At 36.2% G+C, this 27,943-nt stretch overlaps 1 protein-coding gene across 2 annotated transcripts; it reads right to left on the bottom strand.

The window, feature by feature from the left end:
• Positions 1 to 201: 201 nt before the first annotated feature.
• On the bottom strand, positions 202 to 27,833 carry LOC116229804 (solute carrier organic anion transporter family member 4C1). Of its 2 annotated transcripts, none has more exons than XM_031594522.2 (13): positions 27,410 to 27,833; positions 22,400 to 22,663; positions 16,195 to 16,389; positions 13,750 to 13,846; positions 13,332 to 13,453; positions 12,379 to 12,494; positions 11,938 to 12,082; positions 10,075 to 10,270; positions 9,309 to 9,462; positions 7,510 to 7,697; positions 5,618 to 5,682; positions 4,540 to 4,677; positions 202 to 3,441 (listed from the first exon to the last, which is right to left on the bottom strand). In XM_031594522.2, the coding sequence occupies exons 1-13, from the start codon at positions 27,633 to 27,635 to the stop codon at positions 3,317 to 3,319; spliced, it is 2,031 nt and encodes a 676-aa protein (XP_031450382.2). In that variant the 5' UTR covers positions 27,636 to 27,833; the 3' UTR covers positions 202 to 3,316. The 2 variants fall into 2 exon arrangements, with proteins under 2 accessions (XP_031450382.2, XP_089987449.1); XM_090131323.1 differs by lacking the exon at positions 27,410 to 27,833 and adding an exon at positions 25,031 to 25,135.
• Positions 27,834 to 27,943: the final 110 nt, after the last annotated feature.

Genomic DNA, 27,943 nt, shown 5'->3' with positions numbered 1-27,943 from the left:
GAGACTTCAGAAGATTTTGGAGACTTCACTTGACCTAGGAATAGAGGGCATTATATTCAGGGTTGAAAGCTTCCTTCTGCTCAGAGGTTAATTAAAACCTGTGTTCAGCTATGATGTTTACTTGGACAGCCTTCATTTAAACTAGGAATTGCTTCTAAAAATAATCATGTCAGCTGCAACTTTCAGGAAGTTTTAAATCACCTTTATTTTAGCTAACACTTGAGTTTGCTCCAACCACACTCTAAACAGTATTTCAGAAAGCACACACAAATCACAAAAGGTTGTCAATTGCTGTTAGAAATGTTTTGTTTACCAAGATTACACTGTTAGCATTAACAGAACTGGTATCACCAAGTGAGACATGCACACTGTATTAGCTGCTAAACACAGCTTAATGTAATGTACAAGCTGATACATATGCATTAAAAAAAAAAAAAAAAAAAAAGGACATTGTGATAACAGGAAGGTTTTCCTTTGCAAGAATCCATACAGAAGTTACACATCACATAGAATGGGGAACAAGAGCCACCATGACAAGTATTTCATAGAATCATAGACCTGTTTAGTTTGGAACCAACCTCTTGCCATTATCTAGCCCAACAACCCTGCACAGGACCCAGTCCAGTTTTTAAACATTTCCAAGAATGGAGATTCTATACCCTGTTCTAATGTTTGAAGACCCTCAGAGTTTAAAATAATAATTAAAAAACACAAGTAGAATTTAATGTTTCAGTTTGTGATCATTTTTTCTTGTCTACTCAGCTGGGCACTACTGAAAAGAGTTTGGCTTGCTCCTTTTCATTCCCTGCCATAAGATATTTATGCATATTTCTAAGCGTTTTCTCCATGATGATGGGAACATTCCGAGCTCTCTTTCAATCTGTGTGAAAGTTATTCCATCTCAGACATCTTTATAACCTTGCCTCCTTCCTTTTAGTACATCAGCAAATCTCCTGTATTGAAAACATCAGAACCAGACAGCACTACAGCTGTCTGTTACATAGAGTTCAAACTGCTAGCAGTGTTGTACTTAATGTAGCCAAGGATCCCAGTGGCATTTTTGCAGAATGAGCTATGCTGTGTCACAGTCAGCTTGTTCATCATAAAACCAGCATCCTTCACTGCTTTCCATCTGGCTGCATATTCCCACTTGGTGTCTTCTCTCTTGCTGAACTTCATGAAACTCCATCCATTTCACTACTTTCTCACTGTCCATCTTTGGTGATCCATTAACCACCCATCCCAGGTTTTTGGTTGTGATTTTTGATTTTGTTGAGTGTATACTTAAAATCCATCATACAGGTCATTAACTTGAACTGGACTGGCCCCAGGGTAGACCACTAGGGGCTTGACTCCAACTGGACTTTCAATCTGCAAGGCTCAGATGTTTGGGCAGTTTTTAATCCACCTTCAGCTAACTAAGCTATACTTTGTCAGCTTGTCTGTGATGTTTGTCTCAGCTTAGTAGAACCTTTGACACACCATTTTCTGTTTGCAGAATGAATATTGCTATAATACAAAGTAAATAAGTAAGCCTCCCCAGTTCTAAATATTTGGTTCCTTTCTGGTCATTCTCATGCTCCTCCTAAATTAGTGAATGCAATCTTTAGCAAGTCAAAAGTTGCAACAGCCTCCATTTTTAATTTAACTGTAATTTTACACCATGGCAATACTTCCTTCCTTCTCCACCCAAATAGCCACTCCAATAGCAACTACAAGTTCTAATAACTTCCTCAGAAGAGGAGGAATATCCTGTTTCTCTGCTCCACAATTTTGTAATATGTTCAATCATGTTAAGCAATAGAAACTAAACAATGATCTCACACCTTAAGTCAAACTGAGAGAAGCAACTTTGCCAATTTAGTCACCGTAACACACACCTTTAAAACAATTATGTGATTTGCTACACCCTACACAAAGCAACTCAGAGCCAGAAACCATACTCTAAGTTTTAGGCTGTTATTTCTAGACTTAGAGAAGACCAGTATTTAGACATTTCAAGGGAAGTTAACCAGCTCTATAAGCTCATTTATGAAGCACCTCTGTTACCAGGAGACTGTCAACTAGAGAAAGAGTAAATTTAGATGTATTCTACTGCTTTAGTCCTCTGTCTGAAAAAACGTGCAGCCTTGTGCTTTAAGGTTCTGCATTCTACTGTGGTGTTTTTAGTTCCACTCTTCTGAACAGTTCTAGCTCAGAAAAAAAAAAAAGGAAAGAATCTATAATGTCTTCTTGAGTTATTTACCATCTGCCTGCTTCAAAAGCTGCATTTAGATACTCTGATTAAATACTACTTTGCTGTAGTGCTTCTTTGAAGTTTTTAGTAGACTCAGTGAGTCCATGTAACCAGAGAAAACAGGTATACATAGCTACATAAAACTGGCATGAATCATCAGCACAAAAGAAAGTTGGTTTATATTAACTAAAATAAGCACACAGAATAACTTGTTCATTGAAAAATTCCAGCCAATATTGAATAATTTCAGTAGTGGGCAATGAAATTTAATATTTTATACCAGTGGCTAAGTCACATCTGGTGCACTAAGCAGAACAGTTTTAATAGTGCATAGTGAGTAAATGAAGAGGAATAACTGAAGATACATTTTTCTACTTTTGCTACTTGCATACCTATTTTCTGCCATTTTTCAGCATTTCTTTGAGTTGAGAAGTCTAGGACTCAGTCACATAGAAATAACATGCATACAGAGAATTTGTAAGAAAATAGATTTTATTTTCAAAGTTTTATAGAAAAAAAATGTTAACTACGCCTAAAGAAAGGAGCTTAACAGCATCTTTCTGTACAGATATCAAAAAGGAAATAAGGCACTTAAATAACATTTTGCTGTCACAAATGCAGCTACCTATAACAATTTACAGTTTTCTACAAATACTAAGAAGTGAGTGTACACACCATTAAGGTAACATGTAAAACTATTTAAAACATGTCCATATTTGCACATACCCTGGCATATCTACAATCAAAACTCATATCAAACATACTAGTTCAGAAAGAGTGCACATTAAAATAATCCCCATTTTAAACAGTGACAGTTCCCTTCAATGAACCAGGTTCCACATACGTGGCTCAAGTCAGCCAATCCAGTTCAGGTTATCTTTTGCCTTTTTTCTTTTTTTTGGTTGGGAGGGTGAGAGGGAGGGAGACAAGGTGAGGGCCTGGGGGATAACAAAGATTGGAATATTCTACCACATTTCATTCAAGTTATAAATGAGACTAGAAATTTAAAGGTCTTTTTTCAAGTGTACACAGTGGAGCTTATTCTTAATTTGTTTTGAAAGTCACTGATTTGCTCACAATTTACGCATGTATAGCAGATACCATTTCTGAATCCTTTTGTGGAAGAACTGGTCTTGGTTGTGGAGGCTTATACAAAAACACTGCCATGACCACAAAGATGATTGTGATGATTTTGCAAGCAGCACCTAAATGCAAAAAATAGAAGAGTCCTTGTTGCAGGTCATCTTTGATGATGAGACAAGAGTATTTCAGCCACTTATAGTTTCACATAGTGAAACACACTCTCAAATTTTAAACATATTGAAATTCATAGTATCAATTAAAAATATACTTGAGATTAACTCAAAGGGCAAGTAAACTTCCAACTGACTTTAGAGAGTTTATCTGCCTTCTGGTTCTTGCCTGCATCAGCAGGTATTACTATTACTTCAGTTCTGTATTTCTTCACCCCATTCTAGCCTGAAGTGCAAGTCTTCCTTACTTCTTTCTTCACTACTGTTCTTTATTGCATCAGTACTCTTTGCCACAAACTAGAACTGGCCATGACAAGGATTCTCCCTCAGCTACCTTGAAAAAGGTCATTCAATTTACCCAAAGGTACCGAGTGGTGTTTGTCTTACACATGATCATATTCTACCACTGAAATACATCCACATCCAAGAGATACCGAAATTTGATGTTGTGACTCTTGATTTTTCAGCTTGAAGATTAGTACTAGCAGTTCAGTTTATCCACTATAAGTATCACAACTGCTAGAAGGTATCACAATATCACAACTGCATTTTAAAATTCACAGCCTGCCTTCCCTCCTCCAGACATGTGCCATTTCACACACACAAAACTAACAGCCCGTTAAAGAACTTGGGAAATTTTTTTCCTGCTATTCAGATATGTTAACTGAATTCTTAAGTTAACTGAATGAAAAGAATCAGAATATGACATAAGTACAGAAGTTCTTTAGTCCTTAAGCTATCAGCAGACCACAATAGATAAGACTGAAATGTGTGCCAATCCCTCAAAATTCAGAAGAGCAAAACTATTCTATGTTACTGTTTTCTTTTCTAGGCTATTCTTAAGAGTAACTCAATGGGTCTTGCTCCTTCTCCTCCAGTATTTTGCTTTTTATTATTTAGGAAACAAAGTTTGTTATTGCTGTCGTTGTTTTAACTGCTAATAAAAAAAACAGTTTAAGGTTGTTTTAAAGAACTCCCACCAAGTAGTCAAGGTAGCTAACGTCAGTATATCAATTACCTTGTACATGTATTTAGTATGAAGTCACTTACTTATGCTCATCAAAAGATATGCCATTTTTTCATTGTCATAAACCCAGCAGGCTCCTTTAGTTTTACATTCATCGACATCCCACAGAGAACAACTCTTATCTATTGCAAAGCCAAACAAAATTGGTCCAGGAACAGTACCTAAAAAAAAAAAAACCAACAACATGGCAACACATTAGCATTTTTGAAGGGTTTCTACAACACTAAACACTGCATCCTATTTAATTTCTACCTGTGATTATGTTTATTTTTGTTACACTTTATCAGTAGAATGACTGATAGAATTATTGGAGTTTCATTATGTGCACCAAAACAACACTCACACTGATAGACAACTGATCTCAAAAAATGGCAGCAGTATTACATAATTATATACAAACCTAGCCAGTAACTAAGCCTTGAATCAGCCTTGTATTATGTATGCCATTTAAAGCATACAAGACAAAAATAAGACCTCAAAATGAGCAGTTCAGAGAATATCTACATTTAGTGTAATATATTTTTTTTTACTGAAGTTTATTCACATATCCAGCTATTTCTATGTGGAAATTCATTGAATTTCCACATAAAGACTGAATAATTAGCAATTTATGTGTAATTTTACAATTTCAGTTTTGAAAGGGAAAGGCATATTCCATGTCCCCTTTAAAAATATAATGGCATATGCAGCAGTAACCTTACTGGTTAAGACTGTCACCTTCCTGTGACTGTAAACTTCATGTGTTAGATACACGATGCTGTTTTCCATAGCATAGCTTCTTAGTAGGATCTCAACTTTGAGAATACAACTTCCTCCACTACTGGGGGAAGTGACAGAGGGTACCTTTTGCAGCAAGAATGACAGTTACCTACATTTTATTCCTGCCTATGACAACAGAAAGAGCTAACATGAACATGCATGACCTATTCAAAGAGGAATTTGAGTTCTGATAGCACTTGCCTTCTAACAAGTGCATTTACTAAGCCATCAAGACGCTACTATAAGCCCCTCTGGAAGTTTCTTAATGCATCATTAAGTCTAGAAAACAGTCTTCGAGAAACAAGTTATTCAGAGACAGGAGTTTCAGCAAGAGTTTTATACCTAGTAGTCGTAGAAACACTGACTGCACACCAAGAGCAAATGAGCGCTGCTTATCTGGCACACATCTGTAAAGATTTACAAGAAAACAAGTTTTTAACTGATTCTTTTCCCAGCTATTTTTCTCACTGAATATGCTTTATCTTAATGTATTATTTTAGCCTGCTGACTGCAAACAATCTTAGAAATCCAGCACAAAACAGCTGTTTCCAAAAAAGAATAGAAGCAACTCCTATGGGTTATCAAGGAATTGTACATCAAACTATGATTAACAGTACAAGTAAAAATCTAGCTTACTAGCAGCACTTTGATATATTTTGAACATTTTTTCCATCACAGAACAACCAAGGATTAAAGGACAATGCTATCATGAGCTATTTTCTTGAAGCAATATATGAATAGAAACAGCTTCAGCACAACACTCACAACACGTACAACCTTAACAATAAATCAGTTCTGGCCTGTCTCACACAAATTAGTGCACTGATGCAACACTAGAAGAAATTACCTCTTACCATTTCTTTCAGATATTTCCCTAGGTGCAAATTATTTTATCTTCATCGCATTTTAAAGATAATACACAAATATTAAGTACAACCTACTCTATGTCATTTATGCAATTTTGTTTTTGTAGTGTATTCTTTACTCAACTGTATTAAGTATATTGAAGTGCTTCATCCAAGATGAGCAGTGGAAGCCACCTGTTAGGATTCCCCTACCCACAAAGACAATTAGAGGTAGAAGAACAAGCAGACTTTTATGGTGTAGGTGCTTATTTCTTGCACTAGAATGCTGTCATGTTTGCATTTCAATGTGTACAGAATAGGCTTGCTGAAGAGATACATATCACATTGACCACTTTAAATTAGTTCTTGGTCATTGGAACTGTTCTATAGTACTCAAGAAATGAGTAACAGTTTCAGTTAAAGAGTATAATTCCAAATTCAAAATGTTATTACTCAGAATTACCCAAATAAAATTGTCAGCTCAGTTCTGAAGATTGTGCAGCATTTCACACTTGTATGCACACAGACTAACATGACAAAGTCTTAAGCCCAGGTGGATACCACCCCTGAAAAGAGACATTTCAAACTACAGTTGCAGTATCATTGCCCATCCCCACTATCCCAAAAGTTGGCAAAAAAACCAAACACATTGAACAGCCTCCACACCTTGCCCTCTCAAGTACCATGAGGTAAAAAATGCATGCATGTCTACACAACAATTTTTTTTTCCCCTCAGAAATATTTGAAGTACAAGTCAAATTTCAACATCAAGTAGAAGACCTCTACCTTCACATATACACAGTGAAAGAACAATAGATCAAGCTTTCATGCAAGACAGCCAAGACAAGTAACGCTGCCACATTTCATATTGACTACCACAGAATCCCAACATTACAAAATTAATATGATAGCCAAGGTAGTCTGCAGTTCCTGGCAAAACAGTTTCGCATGTCAGAATTGAATTGAAGAATAAGAATTAAATAGATATTGACTGATTGTTATTTTCTTAGTAAAACTTGAAGTCCTGGAACTAACCATACACAGAGTAGTTGAATGTTTTCCTCATCCAAAAACATGGCAAATTTATTCCTTGTTTTTTTGACCACAGCAGTCAAATGAATACTCCCATGAAATAGTGAGCTTTGCTTCTACTTTTTCTGCAAGCAGGAAAAGATTATTTTTACTGATTCAAACAGTACCTACTTAACTATAACGAGCAATGGCATAACTATCTCTCCTTCAAGTACTGCCTGTTAAATGCACAAAATACCACAAAAGAAAATCCTTTGCACATTAGATTGAATCCATACTACAGCCCAAAATGAATTAAAGGGTTTCACTGATATAAGTTTTCACTTACATGTTTTCTCTAATGCCCAAAAAGCATACCTGAGAACGGCCACAGTAGATGGAGTAACAGCCATAAAAGTAAAAACAACACCAAAAAAGAAATAGATCAGAAATAAAGGTAAATATTTGCATCTTGTTGAACATTTCCCAGGTATAGCTTCAAGGAGAAAGTCTTCCAAAACGTTTTCTCTCTTCAGCTTCCCAATACAGGAACAGTTGTAGTAAGTCTACAAATAATTTATAAAACAAATTAAGTAGACATCATTCTAATATGGTAGGTATTGTGTATTTGCATCCAAGTGAATTTGAAAAAAAACTTGACTTCAAGAGTGGGAAGTAGTCTACTTCCATATGACCATACCTCAATTTTTTTTTAAATTGATTCAGCAGAATTTGACTGATCCAATGACCACCTGACCAGTAATTATATTAGGTTTTGTAATCAAAAACGGTCAGTCTCTATTTTGTGTGCAGAAAGTTTTGAGGTACAAACATAAAAAGCTTAAAGAGATTCTAGAGTCAGAGGCACAGATATGCAATACACTATATTATAAACAAACATCAGCAGAATAAAACTTGAAAAGCTATCTTTCATACTCAAATCCTATTTCAAATCTTCAAAGATTTTTTTTTTTTTTAAACATATTATTTGGAAAAATATGTTGTTTTCATATAGATCATTTCTTAAAAAAAAAACCTAACACCATTAAGGGTTTCAGGGGTTGGGTGGAGTGCTCCTTTCTTTTCAACTAGTTCTTTCACAAAATTTCATGTCTAAAGAAAGTATATCCAAAAGCTGCAGTTCTCTTACAGCAGAATATATTTAACAGGGTTCTCAAAAGGTGTTTTCACTAAATTAACTACTAGTAGCTGCTCCCTTGCATAATCAGCTCCAAAGCTACTGATTAATTCCAAAAATTCAAAAATTTTACTCTAAGCAATTTTAACTACAAAATGTTGTTGTTTAAATAAGGTTCATTCTTCAGATTCAGAGCTACTTATGTCACCATTGGTTTTCACAGTAGGCTGCACTTGACAGAAGGAGAAGTGAAGGCTTCCCTTTTTCAAGACTACTCCTAAAGACTTAACCAGGACAGAAGTGATGTTGGACTGCTTTTTTAAGGATATAATCAAACTGAATTGTTTTAAGCTCTTCATTTAAATCCACTCTTGTTTGTTTTCAAGAGAAAAATAACAAAATCTAAACTTTCCACTTCCAAAAAAAGTCAAATCAGACATAAGAAGTTCCAAGGCAATCTGTTCAGCTTGCCTCTCTTTAAGCCTTTCCTTCCTACATTCCCACAGCCCTGCTCAGGAGTTTGTTACGCTAGCAGAAAAGAGTCTCCCTTGCTGAAATAATCAGCCACTTTTATGACTTACTACATTCATGGCATATAGAGTATGGTAGAGGAAAGTTATTTTCCAGGGTTTGACTTTCCAGGTTTGCAAACACACAGAAGCATACTGCCAAGCATATGCTAAACATTACATTATTCTTTACAATACTAGGTAAGAATTGCAACTTAATGTCAAGGCAGCTGATGATTTCTATTGTGATCAACTCAATATATCAAACCTGGATTTGCTTTGAATTTTCAGCAGTAGAAGGCCTAGTGGAAGTAACATTTGCAATAAGACACTAAGCAAGTGAGAAACATATCAGCATTCACCCTACTTACAAGTGTATGCTTCCAATTCATGTAAGATTTTCCCATAGTAACCATCCCTTCAGTGATACTTACTTGCTATCATACTGAGGGGAGAACACTTGCCACACAGAACATATTTTGTACGTAACACAAACAGGCTAAGTCAACTACTTGCATACTGTAAAGCACCTTTTTCTTGTTACTAAGATTAGACGATGCACATCCTGCAAAACACGGAGAAAAGTACTGGACTTCATCTCTGCCACAAACAGGATAGTATCTGGAAGCGGAGCATCTGCAGTTAGCATTGCATGGTGCTGTTAAGTTATGTAGCGTGCCTGTTCTGAAATAATAATAGTTTTAAACCAATTATAAGCAGCAGACATGTAGATAAGTAATACAGTATTCATAGAAGAACAAATCTCATTATTTAGTCCAAAGAGATTCATGCACATAATTGCTCAAAAATAAAGCAATTTCTAGTAGATACGGAATAAAAAAGAATTACTTCTCCAGTTGTAAGTAGTTATTTTTTGTTATTACTTCCACAGATTTTTTCAATTTAGAAACAGATAAAGAAAGATTTGTATCTCAACCCAGTTCCTCTTCTTTTCTCCCTCCCACATACATATACACTTCAAGTTCTTTAATTTATAGTTTCAAGAAAAAATGCAGCAACATTAAAATTCAATAACAATTCTACATCTAGAACAGCATCCTCCCACCCATCCCCAGACAAGCAGACTGGTCTGCTCAGAGCACTTAAAAGTTACATATATATCGTTTTCTTACTCATCTATTACACAGATCCCATGAACAAGGTTTTGAGTTTCATAAAACAGTTCTGCTTTCATACATCAAGGTAAAGTTATGACTTTAAGGTTCTGTACTCTAATGTAGTTTTCTTACTTTAAACATAAATACTAGCACCAAAAATGCATCAAAATATATTTACCCATTATATGTTTCGGTAACACCAGCAAAAGGTTCATTCCCACATTTAGCAACTAAAAAGACTGTGTTTAACAGAAAGGCAACTGAACAAGTGCCTAAAATGAACTTGATTATGTTTTTGCAATCCATTTTGTACTTGGATACCAAGATGCCACTTATTACTTGGCCTAGTGCTGCTGCTGGAACTAATACAAGCCCTAGAGGAAAACAAGAAAGCAGCAATTATACAAAAGTGCAAAATATAGTAAGTGAAGTAATTCAGAGAGCAATTTCATGTTATGTAAGAAAAAAATCGTAACAGTTATGGCATGCATCTTAAGATGTAGAGTAAGAAATGTAATAGTTTCCGTGAAAGCAATTTATTCTGCCTTTATATTACCTGTAGTCTTTCCAGAAGATCAAATTCACAGTGTAATCTATAGATGTACAAAATTGAAGCTCAGTAAAGCAAACAAAGATTACTTGAGGGTACTTCATTCTGGGCAGGAAACTCTGAACACTAATCTGCTTTATGAAAATACTATTCCACGGTTTCTCAGTATTTTTCACATCTATGTTTTTTGTTCCAGATTTGTGCTATGAACTTTTTAAACAACAGAACACACAGTCTTTGTTATACAGAAGACAGCAAAAGATACAATGAAACATCTACAGAAACTGAAAAATAAAGTTCTCAGAGACCAAAGTTGGCTAGTTTTGCTGTCATAATCTATACAGATTTATCCCTACACACAATTGGAACTTCAGAAAGATAACTGAAAGTTTAAATATAGCTAAACTCCAATAAAACAGAGTTCCAAGGCATAACTTGAACTGACAAGGGATATTTAGAGTCTTGAGGTACAGTTGCAGAGCTGTACAGGCACATATGCACACAGAAAAAGGCTCAACGTATAACACTCAAGATTAGCTTGCTCTTAGTTCAGATAAGTCTAGCTTTCAACATGACCATGGGCATTTCTTCAAAATTATACATCTAATTAACACTACAAATATCTAACTCAAATTAAAATAGACTAGAGCAAGGAAAAATTCAAGTTTTCTCCCTCCACTACTGATGACAGTTTAACAATTGATCATATGCTCCAATGCATTTCTACTGGAAACTTGCAGATAACTGCTCTGAAGCGAAGATAGCTAAATAATGATAGCACTAGCTATCTAGTATTACCCAGAGGACTCAGTCATCAAGACTTAGTGGAAAAAAAGCACTTCAACTACCATATGCTTATACTAGTAGCTGAAGTAATTTATCAAGACATTCCAGAAATGCAAAGCTGGCCATAATGCAAGTATCTCTTGGCCTGTCTGCCTTGATCTGGTTGGTATCCTTCAAAAATAACTAGAATTACTCATGTGTTCCTACCTAGTGCAGCTTTTCCATCAGTTATCACACTGGTTTCTACAATACTAGCTTTTCAAAGCCTTCCTTTTTCCTATAGCCTTACCTATTACTTCTGCCTATCAGGTAACAGAAATAAGAGGGACTACAGCTTTATGCTCCTTTGGCTAATTTTAAAGAAAATTAAATATCATTCGCCAAAAATAGAGGAATAAATTAAAGTGTCACCAGCATACAAATTTTTCATTTCACTTTAAAAGTTACTATTGCTTACTGAACATATGGACAACTCAGGTTTGCACTGTTGGAAAATTAAAAACTTGGGCTTTTAATCAGACAGGCATAAAGATCTTAAAACATTTTTCTGCTGTAAAAACCCAGCTTTAGTTGTTTTCAAACAAATAACTTCTCAAAAATCCTGGAAAATACAATACAGACTATGTTGGCTCCCAGCTATAACTAGTAAACATGTTAAAGATTTAAAAAATAAACAAATAATAAAAAGCAAAAAAAACACATTACCTCCAAGAGTTGCTGAAAAACTTGATGTCATTCCAAACTGATTTTCTATAAACTTTGGTAGGAATGTGGCAAAGCCAGTGGCAACTAAAGCTTCTGAGGTACTGGCTAATATTAGGCTCATAAGCACAGGATTCTTCAACAAAATCTGTGGAGAAAAGTTTGTATAGTTTCCAGAGCGTTACTTCATCATTGCACCATGTAAACTAGATGTCACTTTATTTTCAAGCAGATACTTTCACGCAGAACTTATCAAATATGCTGCTCATGTTAGCAATCAAAAGAACCAGCAAAATGTGATATGCTTTATTTCTCAGTGACTCTGCAAACTTCTGTCACAGCTCTTTGAAGATGAAGTTACTTCCCTAAACATTCATTTAACACCTGAAAAGAATCTTATTCTCAGAACATATCGGTTTTATTAAGTTCTATATACTTTCTTACCAGGAGAGCAATAGGAAAGTCTTTAAAGTTTTTTCCAATATTCTTTGTTTCAACAAGTGCCTCACTTCCATCATTATGGGTTTCAGAGATTTTTTCTGCCTGTATTTTTGCTGTTCCTACAGCAAGAAGGGAATATTTATTGACAAAGATGTTGAATAACAGTGTTAAAGACTTAAAGTATAAAGAAATATTACAATAAATGTTTCCTTTCTACCATAAGACTAATTAAGTATTTCTATTGACCTGGAACAAGAGAATATCAATAATTTATTGCTATGGAAAAACTTTAACTAAAGGCATCATGCTTCCCTTTGATAGCCTTGGCTGTAATAAGAGATTAGCAATTATATCTTAAGGATTTTAGATTCTTAGTCCATTCACTATTTTAATAATCCTCACGTTCTGCCTGGTTCACTACTTCATTGTTCCTTTCTTTCAACATAAGTCATAGAAAGCTACTCTTTCCAAGCAACTATCTGCCTCAGCAGAAAATGTATTAAAATCTTCTTTTTAAGACTGCTCTGCAATACTTGAATTTGTATTCTATCCATAGCTATAACGCAGTAGTCAAAGACAACAATATAAGAATTAAGTCAGTAGGATTTCCTTATGATTTTTGGTGATAAGCAAACATCTTTATTTAAATACAGTCCTGTGTGCACCTAGTTGAAAGCATCTTTCAAATTCTGACCGTCAGTTTCCATATTCCATCTGTTTCCAATCCTACTGTACTTCCCACTAGTACTTACAAGATCCTTCTTCTGGCTAATTCCCCATATTTTAAAGGCTGAATAGTAATAAATAACTTTTTATTTCAATAAGGCTTGGGCTATTACATAATTAACTGAGAAGGAGAATCAGAGGAATCAGCCTCTGAGTCCAGCACTCCAGAGATAGAAAGAGATCTCCTTTACAAAGTAGCTCTCATTCCCATTTAAGAAAAAAAAAATTACCCGGCAAGTATTTCGGAAAGCATGAAAATGGTATTATCAGAAACCAAATTGCAAAAAAGCATACAAGGAATCCTATCCACCATGCTCCAAGCCAGCGCGGGTCTTCTTGGTCCATCTGTGTACTGGAAAAATAATTTGGGAAGAACTGATGAACTCAAGTCACTGATTTCAGATGTCAGTGAGATAGAAAATTCTTTTTTCTAAAAATAGATGAGACAGAAGGTCCTTGAATGTTGTCACTTTCTTTATGTGTATTAAAATTTATTGTTTACCTGTTAAAATACAAAGTACACTCACTATCAGTATTTTCAAACAAAAAAAAAAAACAAACCATTTCTCTTCCTCATATGAAGAAGAGTTGAAGATTTTAATAAGAATTATTAACAAAGGAAAATAGAAACTAGAAGACTCATCTTGCCTTTCTGGGATCTTGATATCAATATAAATATTAAGTAGCTGTCCTCCTAAGACATAGCCAATAGCAGGCCCAAGCAATGACATGGCATACCCAATTCCTGGAAGAGAAAATACATCATATTTTTAAGCTTCCTTTTCAGGAAATTCCTCAAGTCAACTTTAGACCAAGTGATTTCTGTAATTCAACCTTTTCTTTCAGTATCATTGCTTCAGGTACAGTGTGAAGAAAAAGTTTGTACCTTCACATCAACACAGAAATTTGCAGCACTCATTAAAGCTATATCTCTGAGATTTAACATACCAAGACACACTTCACTTGCACTATTTACATACATTGTTAGATTACTTTTAAAACATCCTGTCCTGCAATCATAAGCTACTTTGCATAAAAGTTTCTTAACTACAATTATTACAAGCATCAGTTGTTAGAAGCATATGCATGCTGTCTTTAAAAACCTACATACTTTGTTCTTCAATTGAGTGCAGATTTTTTTACTTTTTATTTTTTGAAGAGTTGACAAGATTACAATACAGGCTTCCATTAAAAGTTTCTGACAGGAGGAATATCTGCCACTTGAGTTTGCAGAGAACTTGCTTCAATTTTCTGATGTAAGTCTAAAAAATATAAAGCCATGGATCTGAATTGTTCCTGGCAGTTAGGTGAAAAATACTAAAGCTGCAGTTGTAACTATATGCTACAGAAGAGCAGTCTTAAGTCTACATTCCTTCTGTGTTAGTACAAGATGTCACAGTCTTTCTGGCCTATCAGAGACTTCTGTGGCCTATTAACACTGTTGGCAGAAGAATTCTCTCTACTACTAGTTGAAAGACTGTCTGCAAACTAGAGCTGTCAAAATAAGACGTGCATTCCTGTTGTCAAAGCTCTGTGATTTTCCCCCAGTTGAAGAACCTAGACTTCTATATGTTTTCAGAGTGTCTGTTTTATGAGTATTTGTATGACTTCATTCTCTTAAGATAGCAAGAAGTAGTGGCAGGGGAGAACGGAATAGAACACTGACATACCAGAAAGTTAGAATAAACATGCAGTTGATGAATTCTATGTTTACTCCTATTTTAGTTATAATGACAAGCTCATAGGAACACCCTACGTTCACATTCATCCTACACAGCTTCAAACTTCTAAGATCCTTATTTCCCCCTACAAACTATTCAACCTGAATTATCATTTGGAACTTTTTAACAGTTCCCTGGCTTTAGATTTAAATGCCTCTGCCGAGCGAGGTAAGAAGTCTTTACAAAATATCCCTGTTTTCAAAAAGAAAGAAAATAACAGCTTATGAATTACCAACTTTTAGACTAAGGTGCTAGGTGCTAGCAGTTATTTATAAGCGCTAACAGCAACTTTAGGGTGGTTTGTTTTTTCCTTGTATTGAATAAGCCTTCTTGTATCAAGAAATACAATATACTTTTAATCTTCAGTACAGTGTATTAAGGTTAAAAAAAGAATATATTATAGGCTTAATGCGGCTACCTGTCCACTCACTGTAATTCCCTCCGGTTCTTATTCTATCAAGTAGAATACACTATTCTGCTAAATTCAGCAGGTATCCAAAGACTGCAAATGAATCAGGTTTATTATACTGTCAATTATGCTTTAAGCCTCTACACTAATCACATCTCTTGAGATTTCAAGATGCTTCTTGATCCCTTAATCATACCAACAGTATACTAACTGCTCTATTTGTTTCACTATCCTCAGAAAACTTACAAGCCTTAACTCATAGTAAAGACAAACAAAATTAAGGGCTGCCTGTTATTTAACATAAATAATTAGACACTTTTTTGGCAGATGAGGTGGCTTGCCTGGAACAATTAAGCAAGAAGTGTATGCAAGTAGATGAAGACTTCAGTGATTTCCCCCTAAGAGAAAAGATTAAAAACACTGAAAGTTTTTATTCTTTAGCTTTCTAAGAGCTTGAGAGTAAATATAAATTTATTATCTGCATTACTAGGTAATCCCTTTATTTTCAAGTAAGCCAGGAATACATATTGGAAGTATGCTTAAGTTCCATATTTGTATGTGACTAGAAGACTGCACTGATCACACGATGCTCATAAGTGTCCCTGTATACGTAGGGCTGCCCACTGTTAGTAGATCTAATAGGTATGGGTAAAGGACAGATGCTAGCAGTAGACATCTTACCTGAACATATTGTTTATATGCAGGCTATATTAAGCCCTTTCAGTTAGTGAGATGACAGAAGAGCAAGAGAAGGACATGAAGCAACCTTCTGGTAACCCTGCAAAATTACTACTGAAAAGACTTCACACTTACAGCAGTACTCTGCGAGTTATAAAACTACTTTATGCACATTAGCATACAATGATGAAAGATGAGCCTTAGGTCAATACATAAAACAATTCACTGGATATTGTAATCTGTGATCTTCCCAGACAATGTATTATAAATGGATTTAAAACTTACCTATATAAAGGGAAGATTTGTGCTTTGGAACACTATCATCAATAAAAGCTGTCCCCAAAGTATAGAGAGGAGTTCCTCCAACTCCCAGCAGCAGCTGTCCCAGTATAAAGACATAGAGATAATTGGAAAGTGAAGACTTTGTGCTGGCACTGCAAGTGAAATTAGCAGAGCTTGTTCCTGAAATCTGACATGTATCTGAGGATATAAACAACAAAATTTTAAAGGCATACTACCTAGCTCATTACAGCTGAAGAACATATATTTATTCTACATATACATATTATAGATGACATATGACAGCACATATATTCTGCACTGTTGCACCTAGACTCCTATTCTAGTTTTCACATCTACTATATCCTATGCATGACTGCGCTAACCTTCAGTTACATAATATCCTCCTAAAGAAATATGATTACAGCAAACAAAAACAGGTTTTTTTCCTTACCAATAAGAAAATACAGATGAAATAGCCTTATTAAAACACTTTGGCCTGAGGACCAAGTGTACGCAAAAAAAAACAAAAAAAAAGAGTCAAATGGTTATTCAACAGTTTAGGAAACACTGCTAGGAAATAGACATTTCAGTTTGGTTTTGTGCCCAACAGTGGTTCTAAGGAGCACTAGCAACAATCTCTGTTCTTAAGCAGAGAAACACAGTGGCCTGAACAGCAAGACTGCTGGAGAACAGTGCCATAGTCAGAGTTATAAATAAAAAAAACCACAAAAACACCCTCACACACAGAAATACCACAACACAAGTCACCACAAGAAGGAAGCAGAGCAGAAGGCATCTGCGGTGCTCCTGTATGCCTCTATGCAGAAAAAAAAAAAAAGAAAAAAAAAAAAGAAATGAAGACAGTATGTTTTTTCTTTCCCTTCCTATCACTGCACTTTCAGTAACAGACAATCCCAACTGACAAGATCAAAAGAAAAGCATGTTTCTTTCTTTCCAAGCTTCTCCACAGAAAAACATACAACCTCGAGGAAAATAATAAACCTGTCAATTTGGTGAAAACAAACCATCCTGAGAAAACCACCTCTGAATCAGGTAAGCTCACAAGACATAAAACACAAGAAAAATCCTGCCACTTTTTTTTTTTTTTAAATAGAAGGCTGACCAACATTGCCATAAATGCACCATTGGCTTTTATCATTTCCTTTCTAAAGAAGCAGCAGCTCCATACCAGTAGTAGAGTTGTCATGTACCACATAACAGGTACATTAGTACTACTGTATACGAAGTGGCCAATTCTGAATGATTAAACACTTCAGGGGGAGTTACTAGCATTTTCAATCTTCTCCAGTTAGGAACAAGCCTCATTTTAATGTTTCACGGAAACCATATATACCCCTAGAGTTTGTTCTCCACTTAGTGTCAGTCTATTTTCTTAACAACTTTCTGCACAAAAGATCAATACTAAGTCTTATATCCAGTTAACTTTTTACTATTTATATGCACCGCATCTAAAGTTATCTATTGCAAGACAGCATATCCTACAATTTTCTGCCAATATACATGTTTGTGTACAGCATGTAGAGAATACCTACAGTTATCATTTAACTCTAAATGCCAATTAGGTAAGCCTAAATCAGCATTAACTACTTACTTAAGTTCTGTACTTTAACTAAGAGTATCTTGTTAATATACATATTTGAAAATAAGTAACAAACAGTTTAAGAAAGTTGCATGAATTTTATTAAGGTACTGGTCTAGCTTGAGATCCAGGGATAGCTTCATGAAATAAGATTCCGCAGGTTAATGGCCACCAAACTCTGACAGACTGCTTCTTCATGAATCCCTGTCCCCACACCAAGTGTGTTTTTTTCACATCAATTTAGAAGCCTTATGCCATTGTGTTACTAATTGAGTATAGCCTCTATCAGTTTTCAAGATCTTCAGCCAATATAATTATTTTCATGGAAAGATGAAAATTTATCACACTTGCTTGTTCTCAAATCACACAATTAAAACTCTAACTATGAAATTATGAGAATAACGTATACTTTAATACAATTATAATCTTATTTGCATCACCCACTAGACTTACTGATTTTTAGCTAAGCAAACATACATGCACTTACTGACTGGAGTCATAGGCTCCATATTTCAAGAAACATTCTCTAAAGAGTATTCACTAATGAAACAAACTGTGATATTAGTTTAATCCAGGGTCAACACTGTCATCAAATCACAACTCACTATCTTTACCTCAGCAATTCAAATCATCACCCTCTTCTTCTACCAGCATAAGGTTTTGAACAGTCAAATAGCCTGGTAGTGTGCCACAGGTTAAACCTAACCTGGATTAGTTCCACCATCTTATGATCTGTGTGGAAGAGAAAGCACTGGCTTTACATGATCATAAAAGTCTAACCTGAAATAAGCCAAGTTCTGGGAGAAGTTTAGATGAGTAACTAACCATTTCTATCCAACTTTTCCTCTATAAAATTGTTCTTCCTTCTAAAAACCATTGGATTAGATTAGTATTTCGAAGGGCTGAACTGTTTTAATGACAATATTATCTAAAATGGTAATTATAAATCTCCTTCCATTCTTTACTTTAATTATACCTAACTGAATACAAGTTATATAAAGAGAAAGTATTCCCAAAGACTTAATGCTAGTGCAACATGCTAGTCAAGAAGGCAGAGCTGCAACATGCTTTAGCAATTACATTAGTTGGAAAGAATACAGATCAAGGCTAGCTTTACTCATATCTTACATTGGATATGGCTGTTTTGTTTGTGTAGTACTTTTCTTTTTTTTAGTACTTCAGGAAGTTAGATGTGGAGAAATAAAAGAACAGCTTGATTTCTGTTCCCTCTTAAGCTTAAAAAAAAAAAAAATCTGTCTGTCCTGTAGGTTTTGAATGGGAAGAGAGTTTCAAGGAAGATTCAGAATTCTGTGACAAATTCTTAGTTTCTACAGAGACAATCTGCAACTCCGTAATATAAGTGGTATAGAGAAATATACCAGACAGTGTAAAGAACAGCAGCTCTATCCGTTCTCTGACTTATCTGATGGTCTGTTCAGAGACAAAAACCAACAGGAAATCCACACGCATGCCAATGGTGAAGAAAGAAAACAGTCAAATTAGAGGCTGGCATCTCACATATTCTGCTCACCCCACAGCCCTCTTACATGTTTTACGTGCACCACAGTCTCCATTATTTAATTTGTCCTCTATATATTCCAGGAAAAGAGGTTATTGCCATTCTGAAGAGATTCACTAGTTATCAGCCCCCACTTGATTAATCTACATTCAGAGTTTCCAGCACTACAGAGAACTGGGGAAAGTTACTCAAGTCATTTTTATTTATGTTAAATCACACCACATGCATTTAAACTTAAATAGTAGAAATTTGTCAATAAGCAAGATACTTCTAAAGATACATAATATAAGGGATGAAGAAAAAAAAAAAAAGAGGGATTTTGTAGAATAATTTAGGTTGCTGGAGGCATCTGGAAGTTGTTTAGTCCAGCCTCCCAATCCAGTGCCAACATCAGCACCAGATGAAACTGCTCAGAACTCAGCTCTGAAGGGTTCTGAAAAGCCCTAGGGACAGAAGCTGTCCAATAACCTCTTCCAGTGCTTGACTATCCTCATAATGAGATTCTTCCTGCTGCAAAGTGAGGATCTAAATTTTACATTTGACATGAAAATCATTTCAATTGGAATTAAGATAAACGTAAAAGATATTTTGCTTATAACACCATTTCAACTGTTTTTTTTTTTTTTTTTTTTTTTAAACAGCCCTCTGTACTGTCTCAGAGTAATCAAATAATTGTTGAATTATAAAAAACCCACTAGATGGAGCTCCTGACTCCAAATTTCAGAGTTTGATCAGAAGATTCTATGATGATTTAAAGATCCTAAACAAGTCACCATAATAAAACAGATGATATCTACATTACAGTTTTGAGTTTCAAGAATTTTTGGACATCAGACAAGACAGAAGCATTTGGGTTTTTCTGTTCATAAACAGACAGTCCACTGGTTAGCCACTCATTAAATAAGACATTGAGTTAACTATTTTTACATAATGCTACTGCAATAATATTTCCAGTGGAACAGTTCTGAGCAGGTAAACATGCTATCCTACAAAGAAGTACACGGATACCTCATAGTAAAACAGTAATTTCCAGGAAGACTATAGGACTTAACTTCTAGATTAGATAATAGATTAATTTACCGAGCAGTCAAGAAATGTTATTCTGAACTGTACGTTAGAGTCATACTCCAGGTAAAGCTCACTGTATTTACAAATAGATGAACAGAAATAATAAAGTAAATGAAACCAGGTGGTGCAAAGTACCAAGTAGATTTTAACAAAAAATAGACTGCAAAACTTCTAAGTTGCACTCATAAATTGATTTCACTCCCAGAATGTGGTCTTTAAAATACTCATCCAAATGATAAACAAGAAAGGTTTGGACTGTGTGGTACTATTAAGTTTTACAACTAAGTGTATAGCTAAGATACTTCATCATCAAAACAAGCTAAACCAGACATCCGATGAAATCTTGTACTCTGGTTAACTTCACTGTGAAAGGATGCTGTTGTACAGTACCTGTAAACTTGCTTTCAGTCTGCCATAATACACATTTCCCGAATTCTGCAGCCATTTATTTTTGATAGTGTTTTGTTTAAGTCAGCTTAGACCCTTAAATCTGCTCATTGTCACAGCACAAGTATCTGCATTACAACAGTCAGAGAAACAAGCATGAATTCAGTTAGCTTTATAGGGCCATGATGAAGAAAGCACATACACCACTTGAAACTCTGCACAGATTCTGGATTTCAAAACTCCACATAGAACACAAACCCTAATAAGGTATCAACACCTACAGCATCTTCACTGGCAGATGAAATGGCAGATGCATTGACAAAACAGGAACAGACAGATACTTATCAAAATTAATAGTAAAGGGAAGAATCCAGTTGCAATAGTTTGCTATCTACCTTCAACACTCTTGTGCTGCCAGTATCTCACTGCAATAGAAAACAAAGCTACAAACAAGTCAGAACTTCCTTTAGATTAAGTTCAGCTTCCCTTACATACTAGAGAGGTATGAGAGTAATAAATAGTAATTGCAAAGAAATGAGTATGTGGTATAGCCAGAAGCAAGTAACTCTTATAGCAGCAACAAGCTTAATGTGTAATCATCTGTTGAAACTTTTTCATTTGGCTCTATTCAGTTTAAAAGCTAGATTAACTTCTGCCTCGGGCTCTCATTTATTCAACGGGGAGCAGTAATTTACCTAAGTTATTTAACTAATAGTCAACATCTTGACAGCTCATGGAAGTGCATGGCATCATGTGATTAACACTTGAAAAATATAGATGAGAACCAGCAGCTGGAAGTCTGAGAACATTCCACCAGATTGCTTAATAGCTACTGAGTTTTTTAGTTAGCATGTTAATATACTTAGTCACTAAAGAAATTTGCTTAAGCAATGCAATAACAATTAAGATAACTGTGAAAAATTAAGTCATCCTTCTTTTAAAGTATCTGGATGTTTCCTTATTGGTTGCAGGTGCGCCACCACACGGAAATACAAGCAGATGGCATTAAATACACAGCACTCAAAGTCTTGAGTTATGAGCAAAGTTCTGTAAGACATCGGATAATGTCTTGGATGCTGCCATGATTTCAATACTGCTTTGTTCCACGCAGTTCAATAGTGCATGTTTCCTCTTTACTTAAGAAAACAACACAGGGTTAGTCAGCATTTTGGACAAACCTATGAAACTTCTTAATGAATTACTCAACATACCTTTACAATAAATAATAGTTCAAAACCTAGCAGAACTGCAATGTTGCAATGTGTAGTGGCCTTTCAACAGACGGTAAATCTCACAGCTTTCCTTTGACATTTATTCCACATCATTGACCTAACCTGCATTCTTACTGATGAATAAATACCAGATCATTTTTTACTCTAAGTGAATTTTGTTTGCACTCATCAATACAAATAAAAGAGCATTTTACTCAACCTCCGATCTGTTCTGAAAAAGGAAGTTCAGTGTACCGAAACAGCTCTTGAACTCATGGATTTACTTTCACCGCTAGGAAATTCTACTCAATTTTTACAACTTCAACAAAGATTAACTAGGCTGCCCCAAATTAAGAGTTGCACCAATTTGCTACAAAGAATAATGAAAAACAAAATTATATTTTCAGAACGTAATAAACTTACCTTCAAGTTTAGCTCCATAGTGATATTTTCCACTACTGAAGTGCGGTAAGGAAAATACAAGTGAGCCCAATCCTAGCATAAAAGCTGAGAAAGCCAGCCATCGTGGTTTGTGCCCTCTTTCTCCAAAGAAAGATACAAACAGTGACAATACACAAAAAGCAATGTCATAGCTTGCAGATATCAAGCCAGTAAGGGAGCTGTTCAACTCGTAGCGCTTCTCAATTGTTGTGATACTGATGTTAATCAGGCCATTTACCACAACGCCTACAAGAAACAACAACAGAAATGTAATTAATAAAAAGTTCTAAATTTGATGGGGTTGCAAGGACAAACTTACCATCGTCTTCTACCATCAGTGGAAGGCTAACAATTAATACATTTACAAAGCTACTTAAGGTATTTATTAACTTTTAAATCCAAGCATATAGTGGATTCATATGCTGCCAACTTAAGACAGCCAAGCTGCACAAAATCTATTCAATTTTGTTCTCTCCTGCGGGGAGAGCTTTAACAATCAGCTACTCAGTACAGCAAGATATTATACCCCATGGTCTGCTAATGTTATTAAGGTTTCAGATTCAGTTTGAATTGCAAATTTCAAACAAAATGCATTTCAGTTTCAGGAAAAAAAAAAAAAAATAGTCAAGTTTATTTGCATGAAAATACAAACTAAGATTGAATCAAGTTATTTAATACTAGACATCTTTTAAATATGTATGTCAAATAAATACTATTTACTTCCTATCATCACAAAAGGAAGATACAAGGGCCTTGAACAGACATCTTTACCTATAATGTTAAAAATATATAAAGTGATTTAAAGACACTGCAACTGTTTCAGAGCAACCAAAGTGATTTACTTTTAACTGACAAAAATGTTTGCCCTCTGAATGTTTTTCTCTCATGCAGAAATATGAGATGACATGGAAAAACAAAGGCCTCACAAAAAAAGCTGCTATGCCTAGGCAGTGACAAAAACGAAATTAAAAAAAAAAAAAACATCCAAAAGCATAAGTTATGTCAGCCATGGTTTCCAGTGCTAGCTGGTTACAGGTACTAGCCTGGATTTCTTACCCTGCCAAACATTCTGCTTCCATATGAGGAAGTAGTTAGATATCCATACTTTTACTTTAACAGTCCCAAAATAACATTCTGATATTAGTCAGATGAGCAACTATGCTTCATGATATTGTCAATTAACTACACAATAGTCTAAACCAAGCCTGTAATAAAACATACTGTAGGAAAATGTTAGGAGGTCTTCAAATCACAGTTGCAAATTAAATCAAAACAACATGCGCGCCTCTTACAGCACAAGCCCTACATTCATCCCTTCTGTTCCTAAGAATTCAAACATGATTCTCTGCTGCCAGTACAGGAACAGCACTGGAGGACTTATAGCTGGGAATAGTAATGGATTTAAGTTAGTTTTCAATAAGCACTGCACTATCAAAAGACGCAACTACACAAAGCTGAATTTCATCAGACCTTCTTAGAGTCTACAACATGTTAAAAAAACACTGATTAATCATCTGACTTTTTAAATCAGTAGAATCCTCACCATTGCTTTACCTTTGGCACAATCTTGATTATCTTACTATTGTCACTTCATAATAATAATAATTCATAAGATAATTTCACCTATCAGTCCAGCCACCATGCTTAAATTCATACGAGATGAACAGCAGTATTCAGGAGTGCCTCAATGTCTTTTTAATTCTTTGGTAGCTTTATTCTTTCTCTCCAGAGGAGCAGTGACCAAAGAACAATAGAAGCATGAAGGAATGAACAAACAAATTCTCCTATTTGCAGAGCACTTTGAACATTTGCTACAGCTTTAAAACATTCATATGAAGGAGGAGAGCTACTCAACAAGTTGATTACTGAATTAGAAGACACTGTCGCTTGCAGTTTACCAGTTATCTTTAATTTACATCCATTAAAAAAACCTACAATGCAATTTTATTGTATAATTAGATTCATCTGTAAAAATGCAGATTTGATGAATGGCAGTTTAACTTCTCCAATGCCATTATCTAGTCATTAATCACCAAAGCCTCTTCAGGAAAGAAGAAACCTAGTTGATGTCCTTGTTTTTCAGATAAAGTGGAGATCTCAACACTTAAGTACTAGTACAGAAATTATGTTTTAATTGATCTCATCCAAAACTTATACTGTCTTCCCACATAAGTTAGAAGCTTGAGTATAGTGTGCAGTGATCCACAAAATCTAGATTAGTTATTAATGAATTTCATTTGCTCCAACAAAAAAGAAGGAAAGAAGTGCATTTTTTTCTTTATCCATTTACCAAAAAGTACTTGACAGGTATTCTACATATCGCGTATTTAAGGTAATTGTTTGCAAATATCACATTAAATTAAAATAAAAGGTCTTTCCAGTGACAAAACTAATGAGGGTATCAAGTATTAGTGCTATCTGGAGTGTTCAGCCAGATTAGCCTGGAGCAGTCTCAAAGACTAGTTCCGTTGATCTGTTGAAAAGAAACACTACTGACATAAGGAATAAACAAACTATCTGGCGTTCAAGAAGTGAGATAATTTTTACCTTGTTTGCTACTGTAAATATGAACTGCAGCATATCTAGTTACAGTATTACAAGATGCAGTCATACCTTTACGCAATTCAAGTGCCATACAGAAATCAGGTATTAGTCATGTAAGCATGTTCTACGCAAAGAAGAGTTTTCTATACTGGAAATACAGGTTTTACCTGTACTTGAAACAAAAACAGACAGAAATGAAGAGTTAAGTTTCAGCTGAAATCTTCCAAGAAGCTGAAATACAAGAAATCAGCTGCTACTAGGAGAAAGTAACCTAAAAATACATGTCTTTGGTTACGCACACACTGCCGGAAACTACCTACTGTGTTCACTCCCCCTGTAAATGGAAGAGTGTTAAAGATTACTTCACTATTCTTCAGCAAACTAGGAAATAAACTAGAGGTACGTTAGCACTAGGAAATCTTGTAAATATGTTTTATTGTTCTCAGTGACTATTTCTATAAATTGGAGGATAAGTGAAATACTTCAGATAGAAAGCAAAACAGTACTTTAGCAACACAAACTACATAGGATTTTGAAGTTATCTAAATCCTTCAATTGCAGCACCAGAACATCTCTGCAAAGTGTCACATATCACACTAAATTTCTTGTCAGCTAGCTCTCATCCTCTGCTTCTGAAGTGACAGTGTGAGTCCCCAGTGACCAATTCCCTTTTTTTTTTTTTTTTTTTTGCAAAAAAGTCCAGATAACACATCTTTAAGCATACCACAGAGTCCATAGTTACCAAACCTATATCAGCTTTCAAAGTAAGCGAGCTCTGAACTTTCATTAAGTCCCAAAATCTAGACTAGATTAAATAAGTATTTCTCTGAGGTCTGCCGTATCTCTAGTTAGATAACAAGACTAAGAAGCCTTAAGGAACACCACACAGCATCTTAAGAGATTCTTAACACACATGCTTTATGACTGGGAACAAACCCTATTACCAGTAGCGGATAAAAATTCAAGTGATACTGAATTTATCATTCAGCCAAGCAAGCAGTCAGCACTAGGTAAATGTTATGAAACACTGTTTTAACAAATTGAAGTGCTGGAAGTAGTCAAGATGCTCTTTAGTACAGCATAATCTGAAAACTTTTCAAAGACAATTTCAGGACGTTTATAGTTTCCTACCCCTATTCTTCTAAACTCTTTAGCAATTCAGTTATTTACCACAGCAGTTCATTCTGTAATAAATCCTTCCACCCCTCCCTTACTCTTTACTGTTTGAGAAAAAAAAAAAAAGTGAGCTATGGAGAGACAACTGTAACAATAACCACCTCATGGCCCTCCCAACAATACTGCAGCCATTCAAATACAGGCAAAGAAAAGCTGCTTCTGTCCCCAATCCTCTAGATGCTTCTTTTCTAACCCAAAACATGTTAAGGAAAGAATAGGTTCAGAACAGGCTGAAATCAAAATCTGAGAAAGCCATGAGAGACACTTGATAGTTTTCCAAGCAGTATATATGAGCAACAGGCAACTCCCCAAGTTTTAAGAGTCTCCAGCCCAGCCCTCCCAAGACCATCCTGGTTCCCCAGAGGAAAACTGACATCCAGGTTCTGTTTGCCTTCAATACAGGCTACTTGTTGTCTTGGCAAAGGATGTGCACACATCACGTGCAACACAGTTGAATTTTAAAGCACTTGTTTATGGATTTTCGTTTGGTTGGTTGTTTTATTTTTTTTTTTTTTCCCCAGGACACACAGCCTTCTCTTCCAGTTATTCCAATAAAGTTAAGGTATATTCTGTGAATATACCAGTGAAGATCCAGATGAGGATCTCACCTTTCCCACCCTCAGGTTTACACATTCGGTATGCCATCACTACCTCTTCCCCTCAGCTGTCATTCCAACTTGCTAAGCCTAAGGCTCACTGAGGTCCCAACAGGTCTTATTACCAAATACAAAAAGGATGGACAAGAACACCTGAAGCTAAATAACAAATTAAAAGCAAGCTAAACTCTACCTTCCCCAAAATCCAAGCTGCTGGTTGGGTGGCAGACCGACTGGGATCCACAGAACAAAACCTGGTTTTTGAAAGCCATCCTAATCACCCAAGGTCCCACACTGCCATGCCAAGGGTTTTTATTAATTAGCAGGCAGGTAACAAAGTGCACAGGTAGCGTGCTCCAGTTTTGCACTATCAGCATATATAAATGATTTGTTAAGTTTCAGCCTATTAAAAACATTACCTCCCTGAGAATGACTGGGAAGACATACAGCAGTCAAGAGCTGATAGGGTCGTGGGACTCAGTGGTGTTCATAGGAAAAAAATAAAATTAAAAAAAAAATGGAAAAAAAAAAAAATAAGAACAGAGTTAGGTACGATGAGTAACACTGTAGGGTCAGCTTCCCCACCCAGCCCTCAGGTGTTCTCTTCCCCACCGCTCAGCATCACCATCGGACCCCGGCACCTCGGGGAGCTGATGCACCGCCTCTGCCGGGTTACCTTGGAGGATGGCCAGCAGGCTGTAAGCAACCAGGTAGCCCTCCGGGGTGTTGCAGAACTGCAGAGCCTTAGGGGTGCAGCGGCCCCAGCCGCAGGGCCCCTCCTCAGCCTCCTCCACCGGCGGAGCATCGGCACCTGCCCCGGCGGGGCTCGCACGGCGCCGACCGCCGAAGTCGGGGGTAGGGGGCTCGAACGCCGGGTTCTCGATACCGTCGTCGCCCTTCATCGCACCGCCTCCACCCGCTTCGGGCGGCAACTCTCCCCTAAATACCGGGAGGGCGGCCCGTCCCGCCGTGGGCAGGTAGCGGCACCTTCCCCTCCTCCCGAGGCGGAGGGCCGCGCCCTGCCCTGCCCTGCCCTGCCCGCTTCGGGCCGTGCCCCGGGCTCACTGCCGCCCCCCAGAGCCCCGCGTCGGCCGTTACCGCCTCCCGGCCGGGATCTGCCCAACGGCCGCTGCCAGCCGCAGCGCGCGGGGAGGCGGCCCCGGCTCTGCCCGCGGAGGCTCTGTCCGCTGCCCGCCCCGGAGCGAGGCAG

The sequence above is a fragment of the Phasianus colchicus genome, chromosome Z (genome assembly GCF_987193195.1).
Source record: "Phasianus colchicus chromosome Z, bPhaCol1.hap1.1, whole genome shotgun sequence".
Classification (NCBI taxonomy): domain Eukaryota; kingdom Metazoa; phylum Chordata; class Aves; order Galliformes; family Phasianidae; genus Phasianus; species Phasianus colchicus.
Note: the sequence above shows the minus strand (reverse complement) of the source record. Positions and strands in the feature narration are given on the sequence as shown.

Coding starts and splice junctions, on each gene's coding strand:
- LOC116229804 (XM_031594522.2), bottom strand. CDS start 27,635: ATGAAGGGCGACGACGGTATCGAGAACCCGGCGTTCGAGCCCCCTACC. Junction 13,454..13,749: donor GATATCAAGATCCCAGAAAG/GCAAGATGAGTC, acceptor TTATTTTTCCAG/TACACAGATGGACCAAGAAG. Junction 3,442..4,539: donor ATATCTTTTGATGAGCATAA/GTAAGTGACTTC, acceptor TTTTGCATTTAG/GTGCTGCTTGCAAAATCATC.